We start from the raw sequence: 14,591 nt of genomic DNA, 5'->3' as shown, positions 1-14,591 counted from the left end.
CTGCTTCTTGGCCATGCACATGTCTTTGCTGCTAATTCTGTGCTATTTTACCTTTCATTAAAAAAAAAAAAAAGTAATTCAAGTAAAACTCAGCTGAATAGCAAAAGGCTCTTGATATTTTTGAGCATTTTGGAACAATTACTTTGACGGGAGCCCTTGACAGTTAAATGACTCCTTTAAATGAATGTTATAGAAGACACATAATGATTTTTAGTGAAATATTGAATTTAACCACAAATGAGGAAAAACCAGTCATAAGAACTATGGGCATATCTGAATAATAACATCTTGCTTATGAACCTCCATGGATTCTGTAATTTCTAATAATCATGCAATCAACTGATTATCCAGTGGGTATGTTTCCCATCTTGGTGCTTCTTCATGCATTGTGCCTTTTAAATTTTTTTTGCCTTGTTTATTTTTTTTTTAATTCTGAGAAGCCAATAAGGAAAATTCAAAACTGGCAACAACTTCCTCTTCTGCTGGCCTGAGAGACTGCAGTTAGAAAATCGAGAAGCAGTCCCACAACTGAAGTCGTCCTCTTGTCTTTTTCTCATTTGCTTAATGAGATTTTTTCACAAAGAATTAAAAAAAAAAAAAACAAAACAACAGCCAAAGTCAAGAGCACCCTGTCTGAGAACCTGTAACCTCACTGGATGCCAGTGTTTCCTGCAACTGTGGGACTCAATATTCCTTTTCTTATTTTTTCTGCATTGGACATGAGATAGTATCAAGGCCTTTGCATGTTTTCTCATGACTAAGCACTGAAATATGCGCTGAAATAATAAAAACTGGTACGGTTCAATTTCCTTTTTAAATTCAATATACGTGACAGCTCCTTGCGATGATGAAACTGGACGTATTCTAAAATCCTGCTTTCTGGAGAAGAGGAGTAGGAAAGCCTTGCAGATTTAAAGTGTGTGGGTTTCAAGCGGGTGGGTGGGGACACGTGGACTGAAGCAATGAGTCAGAAAAACAGGAATGCTCTTTATCGCGTCTCTCTGGCGAGCTGGGGTGAAAAGTTGATGTTCAGGGTGTGGCTGCTTGCAGCTCTGCGCACCAGCACCACCAGCACCGTGTGCGGCTGCACTGCCCAATGCTTCCACGCAGGTGTGGCTCGATTTCCCCAAACTCCACTGCTCCCTGCACCTGCCTTCACTCCACCACTGTCTATTTATACTTCAGTTCCCCGCCTACAGAATCTGGCCCCCACTGAGGACAGAGAAGGTCTTTTTGTTTCGCAGCCGCTCTCTCCAGCCCCGGACATTTCTGCACCAACTTGAGCTATCCACTGAATGTACTTATGAACCAATAAACTTCTCCCTCCTTCAGCTGACAGTGAAAATACGTGGGAAAGGCTGGCTAGTTTCAATATTTGATACTAAAGTCCAGTTACCCAGCAAGCTGCCTGCAGGAGATGTTCCTTAGACCCTTCCTACTCCAAGTGTGGTCCAGCACAGTGGCTGTGCAGACCTGGGAGTTCTGCACACACAGGATCTCCGGCCTGACCTCTGACCCTGGAGTCCCCATTACAACAGGATTTTCCCTGTGCAGGGTGAGAAGCCTTTACTATCAGATGTCATCGTTGGAAGCCTGCAGCAGTGATGGGACCCACAGAGGAGAAAGCAGAGAGTGACACTGACGAACACAGGGAAGTTTCCCAGCTTGCTTAGGGCAGTTGTTCACCGTTCACCAAGTGGGAAACTCATGCCAGTTCTCTGAGGGCCCTTTCTAGATACTTCTTCACACTTGGGCCTGTTTAAAGACACAGCTGCTCTTAATCATTGTCTTTTCTCCTTGGTGCGAAGAGAACATTTATCGTCAGCATGCTGACATATGCAGGAGTTCTGGCTTTCTCCACTGAAAATGTGGATGACTGAATGGATATTGCTGACACCTGAGTTAAGAAACTCAATGACTCTAAGCTATGTAAATTTAATTATTTCCTTTAATTTTTTTTTTCAGGAACCTTTTCTTTTTCTTTTCCTGAGCTTTAGAGAAGTCCTGGCAATTTTCATTTAAAAGAAATACAAGTCAGCAGTGGTTCACTGAACAGGCTGACACACAATTTCATAGGGGGCGAGGCGCTGTGTCTTTAATCCAATTTGTGCTCTCAGTTCCCAGCTAATGGATCTAGGGAGCCTGATGCATGCATTCACAAGGAGACATCTGCAAGGCAGAGTCCAGCTCTCTGTAAGCCTCGGAACACGGGTAAAATATCAGGCTGGGTTCTCGCAGCTGCCCTACCACATGATAAATCCCCGTATACTCACAGATGTAGAAATATTCTCGGCCTGGCCTGAATTCAAATCCTAGAGAAAAGGGGGTGAAGAGCTGGAATTTTTCAGAGAACTTGAGCGGTCCATTTGGAGAGTGAGGCCGGTTACATTCCCATCTCTTGAATCCTTTGGAAGTGTGGTCGCAGGCACTGTAGCCATCAAAGTTCACCATGTAGAGGACATAGCGCTCAGTCTTATCTTCTGGGACAGAGTCCTCATAGTGCGGGCAGAAAACATCCAGGTAGTCGTTGATGCAGACGTCAATGTGGTAGTCACCCCTCTGGAATCTGGTGGGAGAAGGAGGAGAAGGTGAGATCAGTCCTACAGGGCTTCTATGAGTCGTCAGTGCTGGAACCTTTTAATAACCATGGGGCTAACGGATTTAGTCCAAGCAGTTCTCCCCGAGTGTCGCCACAATTGCAGTTCCAAATGTAAGCAACAAGTCATTTCACAGAGGAATTCTATTATACTGGCTTCAAAATATCCTACAGAGGTGCTGTGGCGTAGCTGGTAAAGCCACCACCTGTGACACTGGAACCACACATGGGTGCCGGTTCTAGTCCCGGCTGCTCCACTTCCGATCCAGCTCCCTGCTCAAGCCTGGGAAAGCAGTGGAAGACAGCCCAAGTGCTTGGGCCCTTGCACCTGCTGAGAGATCATTAAAAAGCTCTAGGCTCCTGGCGTGGGACTGGTGCCGCTCCGGCTGTTGCAGCCGTTTGGGGAGTGAAGCAGCAGATGGAAGACCTCTCTCTTTCTCTGTCTCTCTGTAACTCTGCCTTTCAAATAAATAAATCTTTTTAAAAAATCCTACAAACTAAGGATTTCATCTTGATTTTAAGTATTCCATTAAGTTTCACTCTTTCACAGTTAAACTGTATGGTGGTACCGTTTTCCATTTTTTTTCCTTTCACTCCTAAAATTATATTAGGGCATTTCAAAAAGTTCCTGGAAAACATGCACAGTGAAAAAATTATGCCTGGATTTCAAAATGTTCTTGCACCAAAATTAACTTACTTATGTTTTTACTCTATTTTCCTTATGCTTCTTGAGGTACCCTCTTATACACTGAAGCAAAGTTTTCATTTTTTTTTTTCAAATAAAAGAGCGAGTAAATGAAGGAATAAATAAACTTCTTTTTTTAAATGTTAACTTCCCATGAATATGGTGGAGACTTCAAGCCAAAGAATTAGAAGAATTCTAAACACAAAATCTGAAAGTTAGGGAGAAAATTCCTAGGGTGATAATTTCAGTTTCAAGGAAAATAGAACCCTAGAGCCTAAGCAAGAAGCCGGGAGCGACTCTGGATCCCGGACGAGCATTTTCCATGATCTGCTGGTGTCACAGACTCAGCCCTCAATGCCCTGCACCTCTCCATAGTAAGAAAACTGGAGCCACCCACATGGAATGACTTTGCTCCTAATTTCTTTGAACCGTGTAGGTCGCTGTCCCTAAGACTGGTGAATAGGGAAAGTAACAAGTCCAATGATAATATCAAAAACCATGGCAAATTCACCCTGCAGTAGTTAAAAGGCAACACGCAAACACACCACTGAAATGCCACACTGTCTACTTCAAGTGTCATCTTATAAAAATGATTCTTATCAGGCCCACGAGTGTGGCTCAGTCTCAGCCTGCGGTGCTGGCATCCCATAGGAGCACCGGTTCAAGTCCCGGCTGCTCCTCTTCTGATCCAGCTCTCTGCTACAGCCTGGGAAAGCAGTAGAAGATGGCTCAAGTGCTTGGGCCCTGCACCCATGTGGGAGACCCGGAAGAAGCTCCTGGCTGTGGATCTGCCCAGCTCCTGCTGTTGTGGCCATTTGGGGAGTGAACCATGGATAGAAGACCTCTCTCTCTGTGTCTCCCTCTGTCTGTAATCTATCTCTCAAATAAATAAATAAAATTGTTTTTTTAAAATGTTGCTTATCTGTTGTAACTAACATATCTTTCCCCATCAGTTGAACAGTATTTCCCAGGGCACACGGAAGAAGGAATCATTACAGATACAACTTTCTCAGCCTAAAATCACAGTGGAAAAGCCTTCAAAACCCCTTTGTTTTTAGCTAGTAAGGAAATTCCCCTCTGAGCCCTCTGAAGGTTCATCATAAAATCATGTTACTGCTGAAATACAGCGCCTGTAAAGCCACATAATCTTCCAGCCGGTCAGGCTGAGCGTGCGCACTTCCCGGGGAGGGTGAGCTAACCTATTCCATTTTTGGACATCTCTAAATGGTAGAAAGTTTCCTCTTATATCGAGCATAAATCTGCTGCTGTGTAATTTCTACCCCGTGATCCTACTTCTGTTGCCTGGAATTGGAAAGAGCACATCTGATTCCTCTTCCACAGGGTAGTGCATAAAGCATCCCGGATGTCAGCTCTGTCCTTTTCCATCGGCCCTTCCCCAGGCTCCCAATGCCTGTGGTTATTTCTGGGACAGTTCCCAGGCTCCTTGGCCTTCTTGTTTCTAGATTCTTTTCAGGTCTTGCAGTTTCCCAAGGTGTTCTCTTTAACATGCAGCGCCCAAGCACAGCAAAGACCTCCGACAGCCAGTGATCAAAGTCCACCCCAGAAGAAATGCACCAGCTTCTCTCTGGGTGTCCAATGCTCACCCATAAAGCCAAGATTCGATTCTTTTCATTGTTTTAAGGATATGTTTATTTATTTGAAAGGCAGAGTTCCAGAGAGAGAGGGAGAGAGGGGGAGAGAGAGAGAGAGAGAGAGAGAGAGAGAGAGAGAGAGAGAGGTCTCCCATCCACTGGTTCACTCCCCAGATGGCTGTAATGACTGAGGCTGGGCCAGGTGGAAGCCAGGATCCTGGAACCCCATCCAGGTCTCCTATATGGGTGGCAGGGGTCTAAGAACCAGGACTCTCATGGGATGCTGGTGTTGCAGGCAGTGACTTAACCTGCTACCTACTACACCAGAACCCCAGCTCCCAAGAGACCCTTCTTAAAAACACTGGGTTGTAGTACATTGGGTTAAGCTGCCACCTGCGATGCCAGTTCAAATCCTGGCTACTCCACCTCTGATCCAGCTCCCTGCTAATGTGCTTGAAATGCAACAAAAAATGACCCGATCACTTGGACTCCTGTACCCATGTAGGATGTACCATGTGGGATGAAGCTCCAGGCACAATCCTGGCCATTTAGGGAGTGAACTAGTAGATGGAAGATTCTCTGTTCTCTCTGTAAGTCTGCCTTTCAAATAAATAAATCAATCTTAAACAAACAAGTGGGGGAACCACTCATTGTCAGTGACACCAGATCTCAGTTTAAGGACTGGGTCTGCTGCTGCTGGCTGAGTGGGAGACTCAGAAATTATCCTGAGATCCCGTTTCCTGGGGTGTAGATGGAACAGTGAGAAGCAGCTTTACTGAGCTCACACAACTGCTTCAAGCCCTAGATCAAGAAAGACAGAGAATACACCAGAAACATAAAGCGCTCTCACTATTATCAGGACAGATTAAAGCATGTTCAAATGAGTAATGTTAATTTGAAACAACAGCAACTGGAGAGCAGATAACAGATATAAAATAATTCCCAAGCTTCCTTCTTTAAAAGTCCCTAAAGAAAGGAACTCATATGCAAATCTTAAATTCTGTCCTTAAATACGAAATGATCACAGAAACTCTGTTTGACCCAGGCTTTTGAAAACCTGCACGCTGATCTACACAAGAGAAATAAGGAAAGATGTTAGAATATTCACTTTTCTATTAGAGGATCCCAAAACATAAAACCATTAAAAAAATAAAACTGCTGGGAAGTATTTATTTCTCCGTATTTACAATGATCACGAGTATACTTCTTCTTCATTACTGGCAGATAATGGGTTGCCAAGATGCAAGGAAAGACTGTGTTGCTTTTAAAAGATTTTCGAACATCAAGGTAACATCACTGCCAAAGTACAAAGAAAAGACACTGCAACGTTCAGATAAAAGGGTGCTGGGACATGAATCACCGGCACTCAGAGTAGCCTGACAGCTCTGGACGAGAGCCAGACCAGAACTGCAGCAGAAGGCCATGTCCAGATGCACTTCATATTATTATATTATTATTATAGATTTTAAAGACATTCAAGGGGGACGTTTTTTCTTTCCCTAGGCGTCACTCATTTCAGCTTCTACTAGCATTTGGCACTGCTCAGAAGTGAAAATAAAAATTATAACTGCCACGGTCTGGACCTACTGATCTCCCTTCTACGATTTGATGCCTCAAGTTTAGCTCTCTTTTTCCAATTTTTATCTCTGTTAATGTTGCTAAAATGCTAAGAAAGCACACTATGGGATGGAAGACTCATTCTACACTCGGTTGATCAGTTATCCCTCCCACTGATGGTAATGATGATGGTGATGGTGATGAAGACGATTTTTATTTTGTGTGTGGGTTGCTAAGTGATCTACTGTGGTCCCTATATTAAACATGTGACTGTCCTGGTGTTTCTACTCTCCTATGCACAGGGCAAAGAGAAGATGATGATTCACCACAGAATCAATTTGCACGTCTGTTTCAGATCTTTAATTTGCATAATTAGTTTACTAATGTAAATTTCAAAGAATGGCCAACATAAACATTAGGACAATGACAAACCAGAACTCACAAAGGACATCTGTATGACTTATCCAAGTACAATCCACAGAAAGTCTAGGGGTAGATATTTGACTACTATGGCAAATCCTGCTCTCTGGGTGCAAAACAGCAAAGAATCCTTCTGTGGCCTCACTTGTGCAGCCTGGCTAATCCCAGGGCACTTCAAAAAGTTTGTGGAAAATGGAATTAAAATAGATGTTTATTATGATGCAAAAAATTCTGAAAGCCATGCATAGTTTTTTCATAATACACATTTCCCACTGATGTCTCGAAGACTTCTTGTTGTTAGTGAGCACTTATTATGCTACCTTCATTATCTCAATTTACTCTCCATCATAGTCCCCTGGGATGGGCAGTGTTATACCACCCGTTTATCAATACAGTGAGATGAAAAAGTGCCCAATGTTGCAAAGTTAGTAACAGGTGGAGGCAGAATCCACACCCAAAGCATTGCCACCTCAGAAGTAATGCTCTCACTATTTCTCTCGGCGGGAGGTTAAACTGCTGAAGTCCTTAGATCTGCTCTGCTTGGCCCCTACTCTCAATGGGGCGACACTTCTCTCCTTTCCTGACCAAGCAATAAGAAATTGCGCTTCCAGGATTCGCTAGGTGCTTCCCATATGTTATCCTCTGAAATCCTCAAATCAACTCTATCCTCAAACCAAAGCTATAATTACTTTTCATTTCACCAAGGACGAAAAGACATTTAGAGATGATGCGATCCTTCTAGTTCACTTTTTTTTTTTTTTTTTGGCAAATAAGGAGCGGAATTAAACTTGAACTCAAGTGCCCCATGGTTCATAAGCATATTCTCAATCCCGCTAACCATGGCAGCTCCAAGTTGTAGGCTTTCCCCTGACCAACGGGGACCAGATATTCATGAGGATCTTCTGGGAGAGCCGTGCAGCAAGGTGTCCCTGCCCCACTCTCTCCCCGCCCTGATGGGTCCCCCAATCCTGAAACGAAAGCGCAGGGGTGCATCAACATTCAAAATAAGCCTCGGAGTCCAGGGCTGCCTCCTGACTCAGCCAGGTCTTCCCAGTTAGGCTCAGCAGCCACCCACATAAAGGGATGTTTTTCCCCATCAGGAAACAGCTTTCAGGAGCTTTAGCTCCTATTAAAAGAGGAAATTCACATCTCGGAAGAATGATCCTGTATGCCAGCATTTGCAACTGCTTTAACACATTTGTGCATTTCTTGCCTATTTTCTTGTGTACGTCTCTTCCTAACTCCGACTCCTTAATTCCATCCATTGTGTCTGTGGTTCTCTGAGATCACCACATATTTTTAACTCTACGAATATCTGGCTGCACACCAATGAGCCAGCAATAATTACAACACAATCCCTACTAAATTATCACAGCGGTTCACAACGTACAGGCATGTAGTTACCCCACTTAGAGAGTGATTGTGTCTGAGTAGAGCGATTACTGCCCTGACTGCTCTCACAATGGAAAAGTCTCCAGAGGCAGAAATCGTCTCGCATGCAGAGAAAGATGGTCCCTGCTCGCCGTGGCTGCTGGGGTCAAGGTTCCTTACAGCACATCACAGTGCACAGACCCTCTGTTACGGCACGAACACAATACTTTTGACACATTTATCAAAATCCGGTGGTAGACAGGCTGCGATCAATGCCATCTGCATTAGGAGAGGGTCATTTTAATTAACTGAGAAATGTAAGAAAGCATGGCTAGTCTTTTGTAATCATCTCCAATGGCAAAAATGAATTACGCATTCTTGGTGGGTCTTGATGACCTGGAGGCCGCCTGGCGGGCTGGATGAATGGTGTACTTCAGGGGCTACTGGTGGCAAAAAGAACTAGTGATGCAGGGACTAGAGCTGGTGTGTGTGTGTGTGTGTGTGTGTCCTAGTGTTAGCCTCATGACATTCCACCGCATTGTTAAATGCAATGTTGATGACCAACTTAACGGCATTGTTAATGTCCCTCCCCCTCAATGAACCGGTCTGGGGGAAATGCATCATGACTTGAGTTTCAGAAATCATTTGATCTTCAAGTCTGGGTCCCTGAGCAAGCAGACATGTAGTACCTGAGTCCCCAAGGACTTTTCCCCAAGGGAAAGTTCGCAACTCACTCTGGCCCACCCCACTGGCTCCTCTTTGCTAAGGCAGGTGGACGTCACAAGGCTTTTTTCCTCAATGGATGTTTTTTCCTGGCACCGCCTTCATTTCCCTCTCCACTCTATACACCTGGGCTGTGCACAGTGACTGCTGGGAAGCCAGGTGGAAAGATCAGGCAGGCTGGGCCCTGCACCTCTAGCTGCAGAGGAGCAGGATTCTAAGTGTTTGTTTCTCCAAGTTCATTGTCAGCCACAGCCCCCACAGGGCTCCTGCTCTCCCTCCACCCTCGTGTACCAAAGCCAAAACACATTTCGTTTTAGTAGCTGTTAAAGGAAGGGAATGGTGCCTATTTAAAACGTTCTAAATTGGCCTTTAGCATATGCTGCTGGCACGGGACACGCGTCCCGATGTGTTTTCCCAAGGAGCTCCTGAGTGCACACGTTCCTGCACTCCTAAACACAGAAGCAGCATTACTGAACTGGAGCTGGTAGAGGTGAGGAAGCCGAGACACTTGGATCCCTCTTCATGAGACGTTTCAAGGCATTCACTAAGGGCCAGCATTGATGGCACAGTGGGCAAAGCCACGGCCTGCAGTGCCTGCATCCCATGTGGGTGCCGGGCCGAGTTCCGGCTGCTCCACTTCCTATCCAGCTCCCTGCTAATGGGCCTGGGAAAGCAGTGGACAATGGCCCAAGTCCTTGGGGCCCTGCACTTATGTGGGAGACCTGAAGGAAGCTCCTGGCTCCTGGCTTTGGACAGGCCCAGTCCTGGTTACTGCAGCCATTTGGGGAGTGAGCCAGTGGATAGAAGATCCCTCTCTGTAACTCTAACTTTCAAACAAATACAATAAATATTTTTTAAAAAAAGGATTCATTAATGAAAATGTTACTTCTCACTAAAGAGATGGCTAACTTTTACAATTCAAGTGTGTTTTCATCTACCAGAGCAGTGATTGTTTTAATATTCTGATCTGAACAGAAATCCAATATCACCACCTTAATTACAATGCAACCTAATATATAATATTCTGAAATTGCACTGTAAAAGGAAGGATTGATTTATGATCAGACATCAAGCAAACTTCTCAGCTGAGGGGCCCTCCCCAATTTTAAGCTGACTCCGGAGTGACTGGATTTCGGCAGCACTGCCTTTCTGTTGTTGATTGAAAAGCGCATTTCAGAGTAAGCTATGCCTTTTGAAGCAGAGGAATTTTGTTGGGCCCTGGTGCGGACATGGGATGTGTCTCTGAGTCCGTCTGTGCTCCACGGGTAGCACACGTTTCTTCTGGCCTCCTGCTGCCACTCTCTGCAGTGCAGAAAGCAGCCCAGAGGTTTCCCGTCCTAAACCTGGGGATGCCCTGTTGGTGTTTTCCTGCAGAGGGTAGAGCCGTGAAATACAAACAGCAAACCAAACCTGGGGTGGATAAACAGCGTTAGCATCGCTCACTGAGGGCTCACCAGATATCTCTTTTGCTGCTTTGAAACTTTTCTTCCCTTTAAAGAGCTGAAACCTGTCTACCCTGGAATGTACTGGTGACGGACTCTCAGCTGCAGCTCTGAGACAAACCAGAGCATGAAGATTTTCCAGTTATCTGATCAGCTATTAAGGTTGAGTGAGTTACGACGGATGAGGGAAACACACAACTTCAAGGCAGTCCAATCCAGCTCTTCCAGGATCTAGAACATACCAGGATAGCCATTATTCCTACAGATGGGAAGATTTACAAGGTAAGAAAACAAATGTACTTAAGGATAAATTTCAGAGATGTTTCTGGCTTCCTGTTTTGTAGCTGAACTACAGGATGCTACAACATGCACATTTTCATAAACTTATATGATACTGACAAAATATTTAGAATCCAGGGTCCACGTTCTGTCTATTAATGAAAATTCCAACAGAGTTCCTGGACATGCATGTTTCGGTAATTATACATTCTGTAGCATGGAAGCTTTGTCTTGAATTCAATAACTGCTGGCAATGGTAATAAGACACAATTTTCTTGGCCAGATATTTAGAATTCATCAGTGGTTTAGAATACTAATCTGTCACTCCCCGCCTGCCCCGCTTCTGTATGTATATGCTTTAAAAGCAAGCGGTTTTAAAACTCCACAATTAATACTAATTGCCCATATCCAATAGATGGATAAGAATTCAAATAGCTCTTTCTTGTTGCTTTTCTGGGACCGCTCACATCAGTCTGAGTGACTTTTTTAAAACTGCTATCTCCCAGGAGTAGCACCTGTTTCAGATCCAGGGCCCACAAAATGTTCTCTCCTCCAGTGTTTTAACTCATTTGGAGTTTGTTTTATTAGCTTGACGGAGGAGTTCCAAAGGAAACAAAGCAGTAAATTGGCAGAGCCTAAACAAGGCTTTCCATCAGAAAGGGGGCCCGGAGTGTTGGGCGACAGTCTAATTGCTTCTGAGCCCCCAAAGAGGCCCGGGGCACCAAGTAGGAGTGTGTCAACATTAGCTGGCCAAGACAGCCAAAGAATTAACCAGGCAGACTTCGGCAGACCCAACACATCACAGATCACTTCAAATGGCTTTGGGGGCAGGGGGTACGAGGTAGGGGGGGATAAGGAATTAACATCTGGCAATCAGCACAGTCCCCCAGGGTAACACTGGCTCTTTCTGATGGCCGGGCACTCCAAGACGGGGCCACACTTCACACACTCAGCGATTTTGAATTTTACATCCCGTCAAGCGCACGAACAGAGCACCTGACACACGTTCATACATCCAGCAAAAGCGGCCACTGAAAACCATCAAATAGGTTATCCAGCCACGGTCCTGGGAGAACAGGATTAAACAAACTGATTCTGTTCCGGAGATGCGGAAGTCAATCAAACAAACAAGCCACCTGCCAAGTGCTGGCTTCCAGTGGCCCTTGGGTACCCCAGTGCGATGGCGTTCCCCGGTGGAAGGTCGGGCTCTGCCTACTTTCAAAAATACTAACAACCAAACAGCAAGAATAAATCTCCTTTCTATTCACCAACTCCAGGAGGGATTTTTGGAAACTAGCGATTTAAGAGATTTTTAGCATTTGGTGTGCAAACAGTGAAATAAACGTTTGTGTTATGAGTTGATGATAATGATCAGAATCATTAATGTCTAAGTCTCAAATGTGGCCTTGACCTTTCAAAATCTGAGATATCCAGGACCTCCATGGCATGGAATTAATCGCTTTTAATGCAATGTTGAACAAGCAAAACACAAAGAACTTTTTATGGTTTTCATTTATGTTTGACCTTAGACAAGCATATACAATGATACTTCAAAAATTCATGGAAAATGGAATAAAAAGGTAAGTTTATTTTGATACAAAAACACCTGGAAGCCATGAATGTAAGAAGGCTTAGAAAGTTCATGGAAAATGTGTGCTATGATAAATTAATTTCCAAATTTTTGCACCAAAATTAGCTCATCATTCAAATGCATTTCATAAAACTTTTGAACTACTCTTCACTGTCATTGTGCTATGGAATGATATGTTTCACACAGAGTTTTAGGGGCAGAAACCAGAAAATGTTCCTGTGCAAGTTGTCATGCAGTTACTTTTACTTGGTCAGTTAGGGTTTTGTGAGCAGCTGAATACAAATTGGGACGGGGAGTGAGGCTAATAAAGTAAGAAAAACGAGATCTGGAGTTGTCAGAAGTTAGGTGTAGATTGTAATCCTAAGACGTATTGAGGAGGCCAGCGCTATGGTGTAGCAGGTTAAAGCCAGGGCCTGCAGCACCAGCATCCTATATGGGTGCAAGATAGAGTCCAGGCTGCTCCATTTCCAATCCAGTTCCCTGCTAATGCTCCTGGGAAAGCAGCGGAGGATGACCCACGTCCTTGGGCCCCTGCACCCACACTGACCTGGATGAAGCTCCTGGCTCCTGACTTTGGCCTAGCCCAGCTCCAGTCACTGTGGCCATTTGGGGAGTGAACCAGCAGATGAAATACCTTTCTCTCTGTCTCTCTCCCTCTCTCTGTAACTCTGTCTTTCAAATACATAAATAAACTTAAATAAAAAAATCCTACTTTTCTAAAAAGAGAAGTATTGAATTCATCCAAGGTAAATGCATAGACTTAGAAGAAAATTAGAACTGTGCTAAAAGCAAATCACTCTAATTATTATTGTAATATTTTGTAGGCAGACGCGTAGATTTCCTTGAGGACAGCACTGCCGTTTACTTTTCTCCCTGTCCTCAGCACTTCGTACAGAACCTGTACAAAGTACAACGTGAAAGATGGCCAAAGTGGCGACATTGGAAGCAATGCTTATAAACAGGAACACAGGACAAAACGTCCTCATCTGCCCCGTGTGTTCCAGCTCCCGGTACCATGTTTTGAGAAGAGCTAGATACAACAAAGGTCAAGATCATGAAACGAAACAACGCAGACTCAAAAAAAAAAAAAAAAAAAAAAAAGGGAAAATGATAATCAGGGCTGTTGTTCAAGCAATGCTGGAAAATTATGCCGAGCCAAGTAGACAACTTAAGCACCTAAGGCAGAATGAAAGATTCTCTCTTGTCATTAAGTCCTCTATTCAATTACCATTTATCGGGGTAATTAAACACTGGAAAGTGATGCCGGGCTAATTGTTAGATTATGATAATTACATGTCTTTGCTATGCTACAGCTGATCAAAATAAGATGTGGTCCCGTGCACTTAGCTGAAGCTGCTCTGTAACCGTCAGACTTTCGTAGAGGGCTAGGCCATTTATTACTAATTCATTACAAATCAGGCGGAGAAGCTTATTATTTGTAATGCTTCTCCCCCTCCCCCCGGCCCTCTGGAACAAGACTCCCCAAAGGTTATACACAAACTGCGGCCTCTCACTGGCCCACTTCCATCCCAATTACACAGCTGAGCGGCGTTAGGTGCCTCCATTTGAGAGGGTTCAGCAGACTGATTCATAAAATCCCACAACCGCCTATCATACTGGCAGGGACGTCCAAGTCTCCCTTTCAGCCTCTGCCAACCCCGGTTCTGCCCAGAGCTGTGTCCCAGCAACCACGCGCGGGTCATCCAGAGAGGATCTCTTGGTTCGGGGACTCCCTTCTGCTCAGGTCAGGCCCAGCAGGCTGCTCCAGTTAGCTGCAGTCACAGGGAACACAGCCGTGGTCTCCCATGGAACACCCAGACTCTGTTCTTTGAGCCAGGCTCGGCAGAGGAAACCAACTTTCTCAGGAACTGGCCTGCATCACCTCAAAGCCAGTGCACCAGAGGCAAATCCATCCTCTGGACCTTATAAGGTCCAAGTCACCGGCCTACCTGCAGGTCAGAAATCTCTTTCCATCCCTCTATCAGTCACTGGAAGAAGGCAGACAGTTATCTGACATTCTTTGCCTGGCTTCATCCTTTGCCCGGCCCAGCATCAGGAAGTTGGATGTGGACCATCGTCGAGTGGAGAAAGGCCGGGGCAGCAGGGCAAACCTCAGTAACCACGACAAATTCCTGCCGACGTATGGTTCTCTCCGTACGACTGCTTTACCTCCTGTCATTGGGTAATGAGTCGAAGGTTTGTGTCTTTCCATAATTCGTATGCTGAAGCTCCACCCTCAGTGTGACTGTACAAAAGGCCTTCAAAAAGGCCATGAGAAATGGAATTTTTTTTTTTTTACAGGCAGAGTGGACAGTGAGAGAGAGAGAGACAGACA

The 14,591-nt window shown here is 44.7% G+C and overlaps 1 protein-coding gene across 2 annotated transcripts in view; it reads right to left on the bottom strand.

The window, feature by feature from the left end:
* The window catches only part of EFNA5 (ephrin A5), a 303,302-nt gene that overhangs the window by 48,976 nt on the left and 239,735 nt on the right, over positions 1-14,591 (bottom strand). For both annotated transcript variants that reach the window (XM_062212316.1, XM_062212317.1), the window contains exon 2: positions 2,274-2,566. In XM_062212316.1, the coding sequence (XP_062068300.1) occupies positions 2,274-2,566 (293 nt within the window). The remainder of the gene's footprint in view (positions 1-2,273; positions 2,567-14,591) is intronic.

This window comes from Lepus europaeus, chromosome 15 (assembly GCF_033115175.1).
Source record: "Lepus europaeus isolate LE1 chromosome 15, mLepTim1.pri, whole genome shotgun sequence".
Lineage (NCBI taxonomy): Eukaryota > Metazoa > Chordata > Mammalia > Lagomorpha > Leporidae > Lepus > Lepus europaeus.
Note: the sequence above shows the minus strand (reverse complement) of the source record. Positions and strands in the feature narration are given on the sequence as shown.